We start from the raw sequence: 21,647 nt of genomic DNA on the forward strand, positions 1-21,647 counted from the left end.
TTGTGCTCCCTCTCTTTTCCCATCCTTGTCTGCCTAGAAACACTTGTGCACAAGCGCGTTATAAATGCCACATCATATCGTGAATCAGGCCCATTCTGCATCACTTGTGTAATGCCAGAAGGAAGTGGTTCAAAGGTGGAGGATAGAGGGAATGAGGGGAAGAGCAAGCAAGAGTGACAATGGAAGGAAGGAGCGGCCGAGAATGAGTTAGAAATAACGGAGTGCTGCGTGAGAGGAAATGGGGCCAAGAAGCCCAGAAGAAGCATTAGTCTGATCAGAAGCACTTCCTGTCCACTGCTTCTCCACTGGCTCTCCACTGCCTCTCAACTGGCTCTCTACTGCCTCTCCACTGCCTCTCCACTGCCTCTCCACTGGCTCTCCACTGGCTCTCCACTGCCTCTCCACTGCCTCTCCACTGGCTCTCCACACATGCCGAGCCCAAACGCTAAAAGAGAGTGGAAAGAGGAGCATGTGCCCCTCCACACAGGTTCAGGGATTTCAGGAGAGAAGGCCTCAGAGTTTATTAAAGGAGAACTCCCTTCCTGTTTATCCCTGGCGCTAGTTCAGAACTACAAACTTTCAGCGACTCCTGCTCTGCTGGAGTGCAGGGATGAGTAGATAGAGGCTAAAGCGCCTACTCAGCCCCACACTACTACTAAACCAACAGTGGTCCCTGTCACAATGGTACCTCCTTTGCCGTTTAGGGTGGAGCAGGGTGTGGGCAGGCTATACCCATAAGGTGTGGTGTGAGCTGGTACAGAAACAACACAAACAGCAGTAGTACAGGGGCACCATAATGAAAGAAGGTCCAACTAATATTCTAAAAAAATGGGATCTTTAATGAAACTAATAAAAGTGCACACAACGAATAACAAGCCTACTGACCCATCCTTTTAAGGAAAAATACAGAGAAAGCAGACTTTAAATTAAAGGGGCACGCAGGGTTGGTAGGCACGTGTGCCCAGGCAAACAATTTCAGCAGCAAAATATCAAAGTTAATGAATGCGTCTTTCGAAAGGTACAGCACGGAGATGGACAGTCCCGGCGGTCATTCGAGGCAGAGCAGGTGGGTACTGCCACTTCAAATGCCTTCAATGCTTGTCTTGCAGGGCTCAAAAGCCTACAGCCAGGAGGCTGGGCTCTTTAGGTCTGTGGCAGGTGCTGAGAAGAGAGGGGAGTGGCGGCTCTGGTTTACAACGATGCTGTGCTGCTCGGCGACAGTGGTGGTTTGTGGTTTCGAAGGCGCTGGGGACAGAAGGTGATGTCGACAGGGCAGCAAGACTTGGTGGTCTTAGATGCAGAGAAGCAGATACTCGAGTTCTGTACCGAGTGGACTCGACTGGCTGAAGCCGGCATTGGGGGTACTGCCATGATAAGGGCTTGGAGCTCAAAGATGCAGGTACAAGGCATGCCATGCTGAGTTGGGGAAGCTAGAAGGCTCAGTGGGTCTCAGATGCAGAAACAGCTGAGAAACGGTATTGGTATAAAGCAAAACTCAGTGATGCAGACGCAATCAAGCATCGAAGTCAGAGAGTACTCCGGGGGTTCCCTTGCGGCAGCTTGGATATCGTCAAAGGTGCCCACATTTGTATACAGGTGTTTTGAGATGCAGGGAGAGTCAGGGGTTCTTCTTTGCTTCTGTGGTTGCTGGGAGACCCCTTTGGGGGGTTGCTATGGTCAAGGTAAAACATATTGTCTGCCTTTTCCACCTAGGAATGTTTATAGAAAGCACTTGCAGGGTTTGGTAAGCACCAGTAGGAGCATGGTGCAGAGTACCAGCGTCTCCGATGCAGAAGGACTAGTCCAGCCAGCTAGTCATCCCCAATTGAGCCCTTGGGATTGTTAGGGAGAAGAGCGTTCTTCTTCCTTTGGGCTCCTGGTATCACCTTTCTGGCAGAGGACTTGGGAGCAGACTCGTCTCTCAATCAGGTTCCAGTGAATTCTTCTTCATGAAGTGCTCATAAATTAATCAAACACCCTTTTATGGACAAAATGCTACAGTGGAATGGTCCACAGCAAGACTGTTGTTAAGGGTCCAATCCTTGCTGCTGTGACAAGTGTTCCTTGCCTTTTGAGATCATACCCAAGTGCCTTTTCTGCATGAAGTGGGGAGGGGAACAGAGGTTTGCGAGAAGTAGCAAAATCCAAGATGATAATACCCCTCTGTGGACTGAAGCTCAGGTTTGGCCTACACTATCTTTCGCCATCCCTCTGTCTTTCAACATCAAACGCTCTCCAGAAATCACCACTCTGCTGTGAGGTAGCAATTGTAATGATAGGACTCTGTTTGATGCATGGGTTCCCAGGGGACCTACCAGGGAGTTTTCCTGTTTCCTGATGGAAGGTGCAACCCTTCTTAGGGGATGAAAGAGAGGGCTTCCTAGGTTGGACCCAACATGGCTGTTGTGGTTACACCGAGTCCAGACAGCTTAATACACACTAGGCCCAGTCCTGAATGAGTTACTGTCCACCAAGCAGACAATAAAACTACATTGAATGCTTGTGGCTGTATAATTGTGTATTCTCATTGGCCACCATATAAAAAACAGCCATTGCTTATATGTAGATATTTATCTGCAATGCGGCTGCTGGAGCACACAATGATGATGTTTTGAAACAGAGGTATATAAATCTACAAAGCCACCTCTATGTGTTGGAACTTTGTGTTCCTGCAGCTGTGTTCAGGAGTACAATGTGACTCTCAAGCCTGTGCTGCCGCCTCTGCAGCACCACTGCTGCTGGGGTTGTCAGGAGACAGTCACAGCAATGTACATGCGTGCATTATGCTGTTTGGCACAGAACATTATAAAAGTAGTGTCTGATTCGCAGATCTCACTTTTAAAATTAGAATTACCTACATCATTTTATTACTAAAAATCCATAATAATTGCTCGGAGATGGGAGGATACCTCACGAGCAACGGGTTTGTCTTGGGAGCAAGACAGCGCAGAGCAACACAGGTTTGAATCCTGGCCCCACACTTTAAGACTGGTCTCCTGGATTAAGCATGTTACAAAAGATTGCCTCATTATTTATTTAAAGAGCGCAGGCTCACAGATGGCTGTCTGTCGCTCTCAGATATTGAGGCTCAAAGGGTGCGACAAAAAGGAAGCTCTTGCATTTCCTTTAAAACCTTTTTAAATCTGGAATGCCTTGATTTCCAGAAGTGGGTAGTTGGAATACAGAAGCATCTGCCTCCGATCCACATTCTCTAATATTGCGGTTTACCACTTAAAGTGTCAAACTCCCAACTCTGTATTCTGCTAATAGATGTGAAGGCACAGGCCACAGCATGCCGCCGATGCTGGAGTCACTGGATTTCATAGGCAGAGAGGTCATGGTAAAGCCCATGTCTGTCATCAGTTCTAGATAAGACCACTGCTAGAACAGCTGAGCTATCCTGTTCCTGTTCTAGTAAGGGGAGAATTGATTTTCATTTGTAAGATGCCAAAAACCTGTCTGTATAATCACCGTTATTTGAGGTAACATTGACAGTTTGCAGTTACGGATGATCCCTAAATGACTAACTTGCACTGATGGCAGGTGGCAATTGCCTACTTCAGCGAGACGAAAAGATGATTCCCAGAAACGAGGGTGGAGGTCCAACAAAAAACATCTCTGATTTCGGTATATTTGTAGTAGATATGAGTTATCTATTTGCTCATGGCCCGTAGGCAGGTGGGACTGGAAGAAAGCGTCCTTAACAAACATGAGTCGCTGAAACCGGTAGACAGCAATTGCTACATATGATAGATACCTTCTATACATGAGCAGTTTTTTTATCATCCTCCACCTGCCATACTAATAGAAAGACGGCCAAGTGGAGAGTGTTGCACTGTTTGTCTTTTGATGTTGGTCTAACACAAATTCAGAGTGATTGCAACCTGACTTTGTGATAGTCCTTTTAAAATCACAGTGGATGGGGTGTGACAAACAATCCTTGGGCAAATAAACTTGTATACAACCCAGTGGATGTATGTTCTCCTCATCACGTAAACACTGTTTTTTAGTTCGGGTACTTGTCTCTTCCCATGCAAACACATAGGGGAAGAGAGTGGTTGACGGGCACATTGATGCAAGGCTGAATGGTGCATAACATCTAGAAGTAGTTAGTGTCTCTTATCCTATCCCCTGTTTTTGTAGGCGGCCCAGCAGCGCTACGCAGGAACAGAAGAGCCCACTAGGAAGGGACATCTAGAATTCAACTCTATCCTGTCCTGTCTTCCGACACAGCTTTGCCCCTGTGGGTGTTAAAACCCACAGTAGCTTCTTTCTCTGTGAGAAATAACTGTGCCCTCAACCACGGTGGTTTTATTCCAAAGAACAGGTTGACTACCTGGCTTTGGAAAACAGACTATTCTTTGGTTTCTCTCACTTCTACTTGAATACAGTTGGCAATTGTCCAAACCTTTGTGTTACATATCTGATCAAAGAAGGGCATTCCCTGTTAACTTAATTAATTGCCCCCTTATACTTTGTAGGGACGGGAAGAAGACCTGTTGGTGTCCGCCAGGTTCACCACAAGCTGGCTATCGCCAGTAATTATAAATCTATGTGTCATGGCTTCTGATAAAGTTCAGAAGAGTGAACTCCTTCCTCTCGGACCGTCCTTCCCTGGTTCAACTTGACTCTTTTCTCTCCAGCATCTCACTCTCCACCTGCAGTGTTCCTCACAGCTCTATCCTCTCGTTGTGGCTGTTTAACATCTACCTGGCTCCTCTAGCCCAATTTATCTCCACCTGCTCTCCCAACTTCCAGTGTTATGCAGATGACAAACAGCTCTCCTTCAAGCTTCACTCCTCCGCCTCCTCTCTCATTCCTGACTGCCAGTGTGCTATTCATGCTTGGTGCTCTGCTAACTATTTCTGCCTTAATGCCAGTCAGACAGTGATGCTTCTCATTGGGACCCCTGCTCCCTCTTTCCCTCCCACATTCTGGCTGCCCTCCATGGGCCCCCTCAACCTCCTGTGAGGCAAAAAACCTTGGTCTCATCTTCTACTGCTCTCTTTCCTTCTCTCCTCACATCACAGACCTCGCCAAGAAGGCCCACTATCAGCTGCTCCTGCTCAGAGGCATTTTCCCTTTCCTCACCTTCCCCCAGAAGCTCAATGTCTCCAGAGCTCTGGTCCTCTCCATGCTGGACTGCTGCAACAGCCTCTTCCTTAATCTGTCTAATTCCTCACTTCATCCCGTTCAACTAATCCAGAATAGAAGTGCGAGACTTGTCGCTGGCGTCAAGCCCAAGGACTGCACCTCTCCAGCCCTAAAATATCCCCACTGGCTCCCGGTTGCAGTGAGTATCCAGTACAAGACCTCTTCATCATCTACAAGCCTTTCTGGGGCCTGGGACCCCTCTACATCCAACTTGCTTCCCTAAATACCTCCCTGCTGGAGCCCTTCGGTCGTCTAGCTCTAACTCACCGCAGATCAGATGCTTTTCCAAGCAGACAGTGGAGGGTAGATCTCTCTCCTCTGCAGGTGCCACCTGGTTCCTCCGAGTATTCAGGGCACCAGGTTCCCCTATTACAGTATGCCCCTGTACTTGGTTGCTCCAAACCCCCACCTCAATCTGCACGTGCCCTTCCGGGCCCCTCCTGCCCTGCACTTGCCTGGCTGGGCCTGCACCCCTGTAGCCCTTCCAGCCCCTTACCTCGCATGTAGCTTGTGGACTTTTCTTCCCCTGGCTCTGTCCACTTGGCCTCCCCTGGCACTAGCTTTCTCGCAGGCCCTAATGCCAGACTGGCACTCCTCCATTCTCCCCTCTCCCCTGCATTTCTCTTACTGCCCTTGCGCATTACCAATGTCAGAAGGCCTAGTAGGATAGTTTTTGTTTTTGTCCTCCCTGTTCCTCCACCCTTTTGTCTTGTTCCGCCTCGAGATACATTGTGTAGAGGCACATTATAAATGCCCAGTAAATAAATACATTAAAAAGAAGCGGGAGAAATCTCAAACCCAGAGGCACCTTTAGGAAAATGGTGCCAAAGCTGTTGAAAAGGAGGGAGTGGGGTGTCAAGGCTCGGAAAGCAGTCTAGGCTCTGCCTTTCTCTCGCCAGCTGACAATGAACCGCACATTCTTGCATCTAGGTGCTTGTGTAAGGAGCTCCGAGTCATCAGAGCTGAACTCGATGCGATGCCTTGTTAATAACGTCCGGCAGGGGGGGCTAGAGCATTTGAGCACTTTCTTCACTTGAACTCTTTGGTAGACTCCAACTGCAAAGCACCTTTTCAAGGCACCCAAAATGTACAAGGTTTGCAAAACACCGAATCTCCGGGGGGTTCTGAAAGTTACGTGGGGAGCATTATAAGGTCTGTGATATGAAATTATATGGAATTTATAACGCGCCTATACACAAGCGTTTCAAGGCGCGAAGGCGGTGTGTGTGAAGGCTGTTATCTCAGCACTCTCTCCGCTTGTAGTCTTACTCAGGGGTGAAGCTTAGCTCTCTCTCTCTCTCTCTCTCTCTCTCTCTCTCTCTCTCTCTCTCTCTCTCACTCTCACTCTGCCTCGAGGCTGCTTACGTCATCACTGCCCGTAGCTTTTTTAGGAGCCGGTGGACAAAACATGCCTGAGCTGTAACAAGACAATGTTTTATTTCTGTAGCCATCATGGGAATAACAATTTGTTTTTCCTCCACAATTTTTTAGAGGAGGGTGTGTGGCTACCCCCTTTCAGTAGTTAATCATTACGGTATAAGGTGCTAAGATGACCCAAATGAAGTGAACCCGAGTAGCCCCTCAGAAGCTGCTGCGGGGGCTTGAACCAGTGACCGTCCATTGAGTACAGCTGCGTGGCCTGCTGTGAGAAAGTGACGCTATGGCGATGCTTCAAGATATCTAAATATCATTACATAACGAAGGGCCAATGTCCACAATCCTCCCTGCAACTCATTTCACATATTATGAGCTCGTAGCATTTCCTAAAAGAGCTTTTCTTTTTCTCTGCCCAGGGTCTCAAATCAGCTGCTTCACTCCCAGTAATTTCTCTTCGAAGCAAACCGTGTATGTGGACAAGTACTGCTGGGACTCACTGCTGCACCATGAGTTCGATGCCAGCGGGAATCCGGCCGAAAGATCCCTCTGGACTCACAAGGTAAGGGGGCGCGCGACAGCCCAAGGTAGGGTAACGGGATAGAGGTAACATTATGCAAAATAAGAACGAGTCTGCAGTACTGGGGAGGTGGCTGACAAGGGAGGTCTGGGGGTTGGGGGGCACTGAAATGCAGTGTTACTCATTTCTTGAGATCTGATCAGTAAAACCCCTGGAACACCATACATGGTAGACTCTTGATGAATCATGTGCTCGGCCCTAGGAAATGGCTCAGCGTCCCCTCTCTTGAATCGGAAGGTCAAGTGTCACTTTCTCATTATTGAGGGAACTACCAAGACCATCAAGCACCAGCTTTTTCCCCAGCTTCTGTTACGCAGTCAAGACTTGTCATTCTCGTTCCCTCCATGTCAAGGACACTTTACATCATATCAAATCCCAACGTCATAGACCCCGTTAGAAGGCTTTACCGGCCCTTATGGGCCCTGAGGACCTTAAGAAACCCTCAACCGACACCTCCTGCCCGGCTAACTACCACCCAATCTCCGTCACTCCTTTCCTGGTCAAACTCCTGGAAAAGCTGGCCATCTCCCAGCTTTATCTCCACACTGAATCTGTTGGTTGTCTCCATGACCATCAGTCTGGCTTCAGAGCAGCCAGAAGTACAGAAGCTGCTCTCCTGAACATCCGTGAAGACCTGCTCTCAAAACCTGACTCCAATACCACCTGTGTCCTCATTTACTTGATCTCTCTTCTGCCTTTGACATGGTCAACCATGCCATCGTGCTCAACCGTCTCATAACCTGGGTATCACCGATCAGGCCCTGGTTTGGCTGACCTCTTTCCTCTCTGATTAATCCTCCCAGGTCCAACTTGGGTCCTTCCTGTCCTCCATCTCTATCTCTAGCTGTGGTGTTCCCCAGGGATCTAACCTCTCTCCCTGGCTGTTAAACCAATACCTGTCACCCCTTGCCCACTGCATTGCTCTAACTTTCAGCGTTATGCTGATGACACTCAGCTTGTTTTCAGGCTCCCCTCTGCCACCTCTTTTCCTTCTCTCATCTCTCACTGTCTGTCTGATATCCAGGAGTGGTGTGCCACCAATGATCTCTGCCTTAATGCCAGTAAGACTGAGATTCTCCTCATCGGCACACCCACTCCCTCCTTTCCTGTCACTCTCTGGCTGGTCTCTCTTGGCCATCTTCCTGCTCCCACCTGCGAGGCTAAAAACCTTGGGGTCATCTTTGACTCCACACTCTCCTTCTCTCCTCACATCTCTGACGTCTCTAAGAAATCAAACTACCAGCTGCACCTCCTCAGAGGTATTCTTCCTTTCCTCTCCTTCCCCCAGAAGCTCACTATCTCCAGAGCTCTGGTTCTTTCTAGGCTGGACTACTGCAACACCCTCTTTCTAAATCTGCCTGCTTCTACTCTCCACCCTCTGTAACTCATCCAAAGCTGGACTGCAAGACTTGTCCTTGGCCTCAAGGCCATGGATCGTATCTCCCCAAGTCTGAATCTCTGCACTGGCTCCCAATGGAGGCCAGGATTAAGTTCAACACCCTCTGCATTGTCCATAAAGCCTTCTGGGGCCTCAGTACCTTCAACTTTCTCTTCCTAAATATCTTCCCTCGGCTCTCGAGCTCTTCACTCTTCTGCTTCCAACTCTCTCAGGGTCAGTCACTTTTCCAAGCAACGAGTTGGTGGCAGATCTCTTTCTTCAGCTGGGGCATCCCTCTGGAACAGCCTCCATGCCTCCCTGAAACTTGAGGGGAACCATCTTCGGTTCCGGAAGCACCTCAAGACCTTCCTCTTTGCTTCTGCTTTCTCTCCTCCTCTCCCCTGCTGAATTGCTGACTGAAAATGCACTGGTCACCTGGCTACCCTCTGTTCTCGGGCCCAGGTCCCTCCCACCACCAGCTGCACAACTGCACTCAAGCAACCCCTGTTCATGGGGCTGTTTCTGTATCCCTACAGCCCCCAGCAGCTCTTGACACTTGATGTCTGCACTTACTCCTGCACTTGCCACTAGCTGGCTGCACTTTTACCTATTGTTTCATTTATTCTATTTATTGATTACTGTTGATCCTATGTACTGCACTTGCCCTTTCCCCCTCCCCTGCACTTGCGCGATCTCAATGTCACCTGGCCTAGCAAGATTGTTGTCTCTGTCAACCCTCTGTTCCCCCTCCTTTGCTTCGTTGCGCCTTGAAACATTTGTGTATAGGCGCATTATAAATGCCATATCATATATCATACCATGTTGCAGACCCGAGCACTGCTAGAGGATTTGCCAAATGTATTTGCCCATAACTCCTGGTACAGCCTGAGGGGAGTATTGTATTGTATAGTATTTTATTTATATAGCGCGCCGAGCCCTGAGGCAACTGGGCACATTTCTTAGGTGCAGACAAAGATATGCATATATACAGTTACATGCATGAAGCATCAACATTACATGCATGAGAGATAAGCGGAAGGCACATTACATACCATACAAGAATTTACATAGGAATGTACATAGATAGCCTAGAACATAGGCGTCTGTACAAAGATTCCATGATCGGCTATGAGAGTGTATAGTGCGAGTTTAGCTGTTGTGGCTTAGTTTTCGTTCAGAGTGAGCCAGGTTTTGGCTCCATTGAGGAATGTATGAATGGAAGGTTCTAGTCTGATGTTGGGCGGAAGTGTGTTCCAAGCTTTGGCAGTGAGGACTAGGAAGCTTCTGCCCCCTGCTTTTTCCAGTTTGTACCTAGGTACGGTGAGGAGGTTGGAGTGGGAGGATCTAGTTTGTCTAGCTGAAGTGTTGAGTTTGAATTTGTCAGAGAGATATTTAGGTGCTTGGTTGTGTATACATTTGTGTACTATGGAGAGGGTCTTGAATTTAATTCTTTTTTTATAGATAACCATTGGATCTTGCGTCTCAGATCTGAGATGTGCAGTTTTCTGGGGAAATTGGTGGCTGTCCTAAGCGCATTATTTTGAAAGATTCTTAATTTGTGAAGATTGCGTTGACTGGTGCCTAGATATATCGCATTTCAATAGTCCAATTTGGTAAGTACCAGTGCTCTGGCTAGGGTGATGCAATTATCTGTCGACAAGAATTGTCTGCAGGCATTAATAAGCTTACAAGTGTGTTGTTGATTTGTTTACCTAGCGAGAGGGTGGTATCAATGTGCATACCTAATGTTTTGACGTCTTTAGAGACTTTTATGCCCTTGCCGTCAATATTAAATGTATTGAAATCTTATCCAATTTGTTGAGTCTGGCTTGGTTCCCACTAGGAGAAGTTTGGTCTGGTCATCATTGAGGCATAGACCATGTTGTGCCATCCGGGCTTGGATGATCAGGTAGATGTCGTTGAGTCGTTGTGAGCCAGAGTCGTGGTTACCTGTGATGTGTATAAGAATTTGTGTGTCATCAGCGTAATTAGTGTAGGATATGCCCAGTTGGTCGAGTTTGTCAAATAGTGGTTTGGTGAAGATATTGTAGAGTGTGGGGGAGATGCATGAGCCTTGTGGGACCCCACATGTGACAGTCAAGGGAGGTGCAGAGGCCGATGGTGCAAACACTCTGGTTGTTCTATCGTTCAGAAATGATTGGATCCAAGTGATGGCGTCAGTGGAGAAGTGGGCTGCGGTGGAGAGGTGTTTGCAGATAATGTTATAGTCGACTAGGTCAAACGCCGCTGATAGGTCTAGTAAGAGAAGGAGGGCAAGGTTGCCTGAGTCCTTATTGTTCTCAGTTTGGGTTACTAGATCTATCAGGGCAGGTTCTGTGCCATGTCTAGGTTGGAATCCGGACTATCGTAGCCCTAGTAGATTGTTGCTTTCCAGGTGGTGCTGGATTTGTAGGTAGGCTGCTCTGTCGATGATCTTCAGGAGGAAGGGTACCGTGGTGATTGGTCTATTGTTGGAAGGGTTTTTGGGATCAAAGGATGGTTTCTTAAAGAGAGGCATGATCCATGCATCCTTCAGGTTAGTAGGGATTTCATTGGTCTTGAAAGAGGCGTTGATCAGCGTGGTAAGGAATGGGGCAATCTCCTTTGCTGTTTCTTTTATGATGGGAGCAGGGCAGATATCGCCCATGCATCTATATGGCTTGAGGCTTAGTAGTATTTCTTCTACTTCTTTGACAGTGAGTGAGGAGAATTTGAATAAGTTAGGATGGAGAGGGGATGGGGTCACTGATGAGTGACCAAGAAGATTTTGGTTTAGGTTGGCTTTTTTCATTTCAATTTTCTTTTGTAGGAGCTCAATTTTGTTTGATAGTGCTTTTTGAATGTTAAAGCTATTATGGGGAGTGTTTGAGGAGAGAGCAGATTTAAAAAAAAGCAGCCATTCTGCCTGGAGTGGTCACTGGGAACTGCCTGGTTCTCTTTGAGCATGTAGAAACGTGCCGAGGGAGGAGCAGGGCTTGGATCCCCCCAAAGCAATGGGGTTGTGGTCCAAGGGGGAGGAGCCCAGGCCAGGCCGCATCTACCAGGTTTGGCGGCTGCGGGCAGAGCCATGATGTAATGTTGAGGGTGGAACAGGGCTTTCCAGTGCCAAGGCCATGTACACTAGCTGTGACCTGGGCAACAAGCAGGACGACTAGGAAGGGGGAGGGGGTCACCTGGCCACCTTCTCACTTGGCAAATTCCACCCTGTTTATCAGCTCTCTGTGCCAGACCCGCTCCTATAGCCTGGACATTGGCCAATGGGAGAGTGCCACTCTGTTGTTGGTGAACTGGGGGCCCAGAATGCGCCAGCTTGTTCCTGTGATGTAAGTTCTCCTCAGCCTGCTTGCTCTTCCCCGTTCACTGGCTGGCATGGTCCGAGTTGCAGTCTGGCGAGCTCCCTGGGCCTCTCACTTGCATCACTGCCCATGTCTGAAGGCTGACATCCATGTTCCTCTCCTGCAGCTTACACGCAGCTCCTGTGGCCCGTGGACAGACCCTCTGTCTGTGAACTGCTCAACTCTGTGACCACTGCTGCTTCACCCACTCTGCTTTTCTTATGCTTTCTCAGCATCTTACTATGTTCATGGGAAATCCTAACAGGGGTGGACTGGCCTACATAGGGAACTCTGGAGAGTTTGCTCTGGGCCTCTGCAACCTGCAGGGCTGGATTGGCCTTTAGGGAACTCTGTATATTTCCCACAGGGCCTCTGCACTCTGAGCAGGGTTGGACTGGCCCATAGGGAACTCTGGAGATTCTCGCTGGGCCTCTGCACCCTGGTGAGGGGTGGACTGGCCCATAGGGAACTCTGGAGATTTCCCACTGGGCCCGTGCACCCTGGTCAGGGGTGGACAGGCCTATTGGGAACTCTGGAGATTTCCGGCAGGGCCTCTGCACCCTGGGAAGGGGTGGACTGACCTATAGGGAACTCTGGAGATTTCCTGCAGGGCCTCTGTCCATGGACAGAGGTGGACTAGCCTATAGGGAACTTTGGAGACTTCCTGCAGGGCCTCTGCACCCTGGGCAGGGGTGGCCTAACCCATAGGGAACACTGGAGATTCTCGCTGGGCCTCTGCACCCTGGGTAGGGGTGGCCTAGCCAATAGGAAGCTCTGGAGATTTCCTGCAGGGCCTCTGCACCGTGGGCAGGGGTGGACTGGCCTATAGGGAGCTCTGGAGATTTCCTGCAGGGCCTCTGCACCATGGGCAGGGATGGACTAGCCTAAAGGGAGCTCTGGAGATTTCCTGTAGGGCCTCTGCACCGTGGGCAGGGGTGGACTGGCCTATAGGGAATTCTGGAGATTCCCCGCAGGGCCTCTGCACCCTGGGCAGGGCTCGACAGGCCTATAGGGAGCTCTGGAGATTTCCTGCAGGGCCTCTGCACCATGGGCAGGGGTGGACTAGCCTACAGGGAACTCTGGATATTTCCAGCTGGGCCTCTGCACCCTGGGCAGGGGTGGCCTAGCCAATAGGGAACTCTGGAGATTTCCTGCTGGGCCTCTGCACCCTGGGCAGGGGTGGACTGGCCTATAGGGATCTCTGAAGATTTCCTGCTGGGCCTCTGCACCCTGGGCAGGGCTGGACTGGCCTATAGGGAACTCTGGAGGTTCCCGCTGGGCCTTTGCACCCTGGTGAGGGGTGGCCTAGCCAATAGGGAACTCTGGAGATTTTCTGCTGGGCTTCTGCACCCTGGGCAGGGGTGGACTGGCTTATATTCCCAGCTGAAACAGAATCTGTACTGGTCACCTGGCTACCCTCTGATCTCTGGCCCAGGCCCACCACCCCCTCTTCCCCCCCACCAGTTGCACAAATGCTCTGCCTCCCTGGCAACCCCTGCACTTGAGACTGTTTTCTGTATCACTACAGTCCCCTTTTCAGCACTTGCCACTTGGCTTCACGTTTTACTTACTGCTTTTATTTATTCTATTTATTTTACTGTCGATCCCATGTACTGCAGTGCCCCCTTCCCCTTCGCCCCCTGCACACTTCCCCTTCCCACTTCCCCTTCCCACTTCCCCTGCACTTGCGCGATCTCAATGTCAACTGGCCTAGTAAGATCGTTGTCTCTGTCTTCCCTCTGTTAACCATCCCCTGCATCTATCCACAAAATACCAGTGGCAGAAGATCGGAGGTCAATGCTATGCCAGGTTGCACTGACCGTTAGGGTGTGCTGGCCTGTATCCTGGGTGAGTGATGCCGCATCACTGACGCACACGCATTGAAAGGACCTCCTTTCTCAGACTGGGGGGCAAGGCAGGGTCCTGGGCATGATCCCGGGTTGTCCTGGTACTCACAGTCCGCAATGGTTTGTCTTTGGACCCGGGCATATAGATAAGTACCAGAAACGTGTACAGACCTGATTGGGACATGTCTAAGTAGTGGCCAGTGGTGACTAGGCTGGTCTATCGATGGACAGGTCTATCGCATCAAAACACAGCAGGCCAGGAAGTCCAGTATCACAAGGGAAGCAGCCATCACCTGAGTGTGGACGGAGGCCATATCTCAGGCAAAGGGCCCGGTCTACACAGAGTGGGCACTCTAGGAATGTTAGTGCATAGAATTAAAGTGCAAGCATTCAGTCAACAATGGTTCATCAAAGAGTTGTTATGGTTGGGCATCAAACATAAAAATACCCATAAACCTACACGTTTGCTTCCAGAAGCACCAACATCCCAGCCACTGCTATGCGCTGCTAATGAAACCACCCAGCCACTGCTATGCACTGCTAATGAAACAACCCAGCCACTGCTATGTGCTGCTAATGAAACCACCCAGCCACTGCTATGCACTGCTAAAGATACCACCCAGCCACTACTATGCACTGCTAATGAAGCCACCCAGCCACTGCTATACACTGCTAATGAAGCCACCTAGCCACTGCTGTGCACTGCTAATGAAGCTACTGCTATGCGATGCTAATGTAACCACCCAGCCACTGCTATGCACTGCTAATGATACCACCCAGCCACTGCTATGCACTGCTAATGAAAGCACCCAGCCACTGCTATGCACTGCTAATGATGCCACCCAGCCACTGCTATGCGCTGCTAATGAAACCAACCAGCCACTGCCATGTTCTGCTAATGATACCACCCAGCCACTGCTATGCACTGCTAATGAAACCACCCAGCCACTGCTATGCTCTGCTATTGAAATCACCCAGCCACTGCTATGCGCTGCTAATGAGACCAGCCATCCACTGCTATGCGCTGCTAATGATACCACCCAGCCACTGCTATGCGCTGCTAATGAAACCAACCAGCCACTGCTATGTGCTGCTAATGATACCACCCAGCCACTGCTATGCGCTGCTAATGAAATCACCCATCCATTGCTATGCACTGCTAATGAAACCAGCCATCCATTGCTATGCACTGCTAATGATACCACCCAGCCACTGCTATGTGCTGCTAATGAAACCAACCAGCCACTGCTATGTGCTGCTAATGATACCACCCATCCACTGCTATGCACTGCTAATGAAATCACCCAGCCACTGCTATGCTCTGCTAATGAAACCACCCAGCCACTGCTATGCACTGCTAATGAAACCACCCAGCCACTGCTATGCACTGCCAATGAAGCCACCCATCCACTGCTATGTACTGCTAATGATACCACCCAGCCACTGCTATGCACTGCTAATGAAACCAACCAGCCACTGCTATGTACTGCTAATGATACCACTAAGCCACTGCTATGCACTGCTAATGAAACCACCCAGCCACTGCTATGTGCTGCTAATGAAATCACCCAGCCACTGCTATGCGCTGCTAATGAAACCAGCCACTGCCATGCACTGCTAATGAAACCACCCATCCACTGCTATGCACTGCTAATGAAACCACCCAGCCACTGCTATGCACTGCTAATGATACCACAGAGCCACTGCTATGCACTGCTAATGAAATCACCCATCCACTGCTATGCACTGCTAATGAAACCACCCATCCACTGCTATGCGCTGCTAATGAAACCACCCAGCCACTGCTATACGCTGTTAATGAAAGCACCCAGCCACTGCTATGCACTGCTAATGATACCACAGAGCCACTGCAATGCACTGCTAATGAAAACACCCAGCCACTGCTATGCACTGCTAATGAAACCACCCAGCCACTGCTATGCACTGCTAATTAATTCACCCAGCCACTGCAATGTGCTGCTAATGAAACCACCCAGCCACTGCTATGCACTGTTAATGATACCACCCAGTCACTGCTATGCACTGCCAATGATACCATCCAGCCACTGCTATGCACTGCTAATACCACCCAGCTACTGCTATGTACTGCTAATGATACCACCGAGCCACTGCCATGCACTGCTAATGAAACCAACCAGCCACTGCTATGCACTGCTAATGATACCACCCAGCCACTGCTATGCACTGCTAATGAAACCACCCAGCCACTGCTATGCACTGCTAATGAAACCACCCAGCCACTGCTATGCGCTGCTAATGATACCACAGAGCCACTGCTATGCGCTGCTAATGAAACCACCCAGCCACTGCTATACGCTGCTAATGAAACCACCCAGCCACTGCTATGCGCTGCTAATGAAACCAACCAGCCACTGCTATGCGCTGCTAATGAAAGCACCCAGCCACTGCTATGCACTGCTAATGATAGCACAGAGCCACTGCAATGCACTGCTAATGAAACCACCCAGCCACTGCTATGCGCTGCTAATGAAACCACCCAGCCACTGCTATGCGCTGCTAATAAAATCACCCAGCCACTGCTATGCGCTGCTAATGAAACCACCCAGCCACTGCTATGTGCTGTTAATGAAACCACCCAGCCACTGCTATGCACTGCTAATGATACCACAGAGTCACTGCTATGCACTGCTAATGACATCACCCAGCCACTGCTATGCACTGCTAATGAAACCACCCAGCCACTGCTATGCACTGCCAATGAAGCCACCCAGCCACTGCTATGCGCTGCTAATGAAACCACCCAGCCACTGCTATGCACTGCTAATGAAACCACCCAGCCACTGCTATGCACTGCCAATGAAGCCACCCAGCCACTGATATGTACTGCTAATGATACCACCCGGCCACTGCTATGCACTGCTAATGAAGCCACCCAGCCACTGCTATGTACTGCTAATGATACCACCCAGCCACTGCTATGCACTGCTAATGAAACCAACCAGCCACTGCTATGTACTGCTAATGATACCACCAAGCCACTGCTATGCACTGCTAAAGAAACCACCCAGCCACTGCTATGTGCTGCTAATGAAACCACCCAGCCAATGCTATGCGCTGCTAATGATACCACCCGGCCACTGCTATGCACTGCTAATGATACCACCAAGCCACTTCTATATGCTGCTAATGATACCACCCATCCACTGCTATGCACTGCTAATGAAACCACCCAGCCACTGCTATGCACTGCTAATGATACCACAGAGCCACTGCTATGCACTGCTAATGAAATCACCCAGCCACTGCTATGCACTGCTAATGAAACCACCCAGCCACTGCTATGCGCTGCTAATGAAACCACCCAGCCACTGCTATACGCTGCTGATGAAACCACCCAGCCACTGTTATGCACTGCTAATGAAACCACCCAGCCACTGCTATGCGCTGCTAATGAAAGCACCCAGCCACTGCTATGCACTGCTAATGATACCACCGAGCCACTGCAATGCACTGCTAATGAAACCACCCAGCCACTGCTATGCACTGCTAATTAATTCACCCAGCCACTGCTATGTGCTGCTAATGAAACCACCCAGCCACTGCTATGCACTGTTAATGATACCACCCAGTCACTGCTATGCACTGCCAATGATACCATCCAGCCACTGCTATGCACTGCTAATACCACCCAGCTACTGCTATGTACTGCTAATGATAATACCGAGCCACTGCCATGCACTGCTAATGAAACCACCCAGCCACTGCTATGCACTGCTAATGATACCACCCAGCCACTGCTATGCACTGCTAATGAAACCACCCAGCCACTGCTATGCACTGCTAATGAAACCACCCAGCCACTGCTATGTGCTGCTAATGATACCACCCGGCCACTGCTATGCACTGCTAATGATACCACCAAGCCACTTCTATATGCTGCTAATGATACCACCCATCCACTGCTATGCACTGCTAATGAAACCACCCAGCCACTGCTATGCACTGCTAATGATACCACAGAGCCACTGCTATGCACTGCTAATGAAATCACCCAGCCACTGCTATGCACTGCTAATGAAACCACCCAGCCACTGCTATGCGCTGCTAATGAAACCACCCAGCCACTGCTATACGCTGCTGATGAAACCACCCAGCCACTGTTATGCACTGCTAATGAAACCACCCAGCCACTGCTATGCGCTGCTAATGAAAGCACCCAGCCACTGCTATGCACTGCTAATGATACCACCGAGCCACTGCAATGCACTGCTAATGAAACCACCCAGCCACTGCTATGCACTGCTAATTAATTCACCCAGCCACTGCTATGTGCTGCTAATGAAACCACCCAGCCACTGCTATGCACTGTTAATGATACCACCCAGTCACTGCTATGCACTGCCAATGATACCATCCAGCCACTGCTATGCACTGCTAATACCAACCAGCTACTGCTATGTACTGCTAATGATAATACCGAGCCACTGCCATGCACTGCTAATGAAACCACCCAGCCACTGCTATGCACTGCTAATGATACCACCCAGCCACTGCTATGCACTGCTAATGAAACCACCCAGCCACTGCTATGCACTGCTAATGAAACCACCCAGCCACTGCTATGCGCTGCTAATGAAAGCACCCAGCCACTGCTATGCACTGCTAATGATACCACCGAGCCACTGCTATGCACTGCTAATGATACCACCGAGCCACTGCAATGCACTGCTAATGAAACCACCCAACCACTGCTATGCACTGCTAATTAATTCACCCAGCCACTGCTATGTGCTGCTAATGAAACCACCCAGCCACTGCTATGCACTGCTAATGAAACCACCCAGCCACTGCTATGCGCTGCTAATGAAAGCACCCAGCCACTGCTATGCACTGCTAATGATACCACCGAGCCACTGCAATGCACTGCTAATGAAACCACCCAGCCACTGCTATGCACTGCTAATGAAACCACCCAGCCACTGCTATGCACTGCTAATTAATTCACCCAGCCACTGCTATGTGCTGCTAATGAAACCACCCAGCCACTGCTATGCACTGTTAATGATACCACCCAGCCACTGCTATGTACTGCTAATGATACCACCCAGCCACTGCTATGCACTGCTAATGAAACCAACCAGCCACTGCTATGTACTGCTAATGATACCACCAAGCCACTGCTATGCACTGCTAAAGAAACCACCCAGCCACTGCTATGTGCTGCTAATGAAACCACCCAGCCAATGCTATGCGCTGCTAATGATACCACCCGGCCACTGCTATGCACTGCTAATGATACCACCAAGCCACTTCTATATGCTGCTAATGATACCACCCATCCACTGCTATGCACTGCTAATGAAACCACCCAGCCACTGCTATGCACTGCTAATGATACCACAGAGCCACTGCTATGCACTGCTAATGAAATCACCCAGCCACTGCTATGCACTGCTAATGAAACCACTCAGCCACTGTTATGCGCTGCTAATGAAACCACCCAGCCACTGCTATACTCTGCTGATGAAACCACCCAGCCACTGTTATGCACTGCTAATGAAACCACCCAGCCACTGCTATGCGCTGCTAATGAAAGCACCCAGCCACTGCTATGCACTGCTAATGATACCACCGAGCCACTGCAATGCACTGCTAATGAAACCACCCAGCCACTGCTATGCACTGCTAATTAATTCACCCAGCCACTGCTATGTGCTGCTAATGAAACCACCCAGCCACTGCTATGCACTGTTAATGATACCACCCAGTCACTGCTATGCACTGCCAATGATACCATCCAGCCACTGCTATGCACTGCTAATACCATCCAGCTACTGCTATGTACTGCTAATGATAATACCGAGCCACTGCCATGCACTGCTAATGAAACCACCCAGCCACTGCTATGCACTGCTAATGATACCACCCAGCCACTGCTATGCACTGCTAATGAAACCACCCAGCCACTGCTATGCGCTGCTAATGAAAGCACCCAGCCACTGCTATGCACTGCTAATGATACCACCGAGCCACTGCTATGCACTGCTAATGATACCACCGAGCCACTGCAATGCACTGCTAATGAAACCACCCAGCCACTGCTATGCACTGCTAATTAATTCACCCAGCCACTGCTATGTGCTGCTAATGAAACCACCCAGCCACTGCTATGCACTGCTAATGAAACCACCCAGCCACTGCTATGCGCTGCTAATGAAAGCACCCAGCCACTGCTATGCACTGCTAATGATACCACCGAGCCACTGCAATGCACTGCTAATGAAACCACCCAGCCACTGCTATGCACTGCTAATGAAACCACCCAGCCACTGCTATGCACTGCTAATTAATTCACCCAGCCACTGCTATGTGCTGCTAATGAAACCACCCAGCCACTGCTATGCACTGTTAATGATACCACCCAGTCACTCCTATGCACTGCCAATGATACCATCCAGCCACTGCTATGCACTGCTAATACCACCCAGCTACTGCTATGTACTGCTAATGATAATACCGAGCCACTGCCATGCACTGCTAATGAAACCACCCAGCCACTGCTATGCACTGCTAATGATACCACCCAGCCACTGCTATGCACTGCTAATGAAACCACCCAGCCACTGCTATGCACTGCTAATGAAACCACCCAGCCACTGCTATGCGCTGCTAATGAAAGCACCCAGCCACTGCTATGCACTGATAATGATACCACCGAGCCACTGCTATGCACTGCTAATGATACCACCGAGCCACTGCAATGCACTGCTAATGAAACTACCCAGCCACTGCTATGCACTGCTAATTAATTCACCCAGCCACTGCTATGTGCTGCTAATGAAACCACCCAGCCACTGCTATGCACTGTTAATGATACCACCCAGTTACTGCTATGCACTGCCAATGATACCATCCAGCCACTGCTATGCACTGCTAATACCACCCAGCTACTGCTATGTACTGCTAATGATAATACCGAGCTACTGCTATGTACTGCTAATGATAATACCGAGCCACTGCTATGCACTGCTAATGATACCACCCAGCCACTGCTATGCACTGCTAATGAAACCACCCAGCCACTGCTATGCACTGCTAATGAAACCACCCAGCCACTGCTATGCACTGCTAATGATGCCACCCAGCCACTGCTATGCACTGCTAATGATACCACCCAGCCACTGCTATGCGCTGCTAATAAAACCAACCAGCCACTGCTATTTACTGCTAATGATACCACCAAGCCACTGCTGTGCACTGCTAATGATACCACCCAGCCACTGCTATGCACTGCTAATGAAGCCACCGAGCAACTGCTATGTACTGCTAATGATACCACACATCCACTGCTATGCACTTCTAATGAAACCAACCAGCCACTGCTATGTACTGCTAATGATACCACCAAGCCACTGCTATGCACTGCTAATGAAACCACCCAGCCACTGCTATGTGCTGCTAATGAAATCACCCAGCCACTGTTATGCGCTGCTAATGAAACCACCCAGCCACTGCTATGCACTGCCAATGAAGCCACCCAGCTACTGCTTTGTACTGCTAATGATACCACCAAGCCACTGCTATGCACTGCTAATGAAACTCCCCAGCCAATGCTATGCACTTCTAATGATACCACCGAGCCACTGCTATGCACTGCTAATGAAGCCACTGCTATGCGCTGCTAATGAAACTACCCAGCCACTGCTATCCGCTGCTAATGAAACCACCCAGCCACTGCTACACGCTTCTAATGAAACCACCCAGCCACTGCTATGCACTGCTAATGAAACCACCCAGCCACTGCTATGCGCTGCTAATGATACCACAGAGCCACTGCTATGCGCTGCTAATGAAATCACCCAGCCACTGCTATGTGCTGCTAATGAAACCACCCAGCCACTGCTATGTGCTGCTAATGAAACCACCCAGCCACTGCTATGCACTGCGAATGAAGCCATCCAGTCACTGCTATGCGCTGCTAATGATACCACAAAGCC

At 49.7% G+C, this 21,647-nt stretch overlaps 1 protein-coding gene across 1 annotated transcript in view; it reads left to right on the forward strand.

The window, feature by feature from the left end:
- The window catches only part of PANX3 (pannexin 3), a 189,122-nt gene that overhangs the window by 6,223 nt on the left and 161,252 nt on the right, over window positions 1–21,647 (forward strand). Inside the window, exon 2 of the mRNA XM_069614086.1 lies at window positions 6,948–7,090. Within this exon, the coding sequence (XP_069470187.1) occupies window positions 6,948–7,090 (143 nt within the window). The remainder of the gene's footprint in view (window positions 1–6,947; window positions 7,091–21,647) is intronic.

This window comes from Ambystoma mexicanum, chromosome 9 (assembly GCF_040938575.1).
Source record: "Ambystoma mexicanum isolate Mex_15411 chromosome 9, UKY_AmexF1_1, whole genome shotgun sequence".
Lineage (NCBI taxonomy): Eukaryota > Metazoa > Chordata > Amphibia > Caudata > Ambystomatidae > Ambystoma > Ambystoma mexicanum.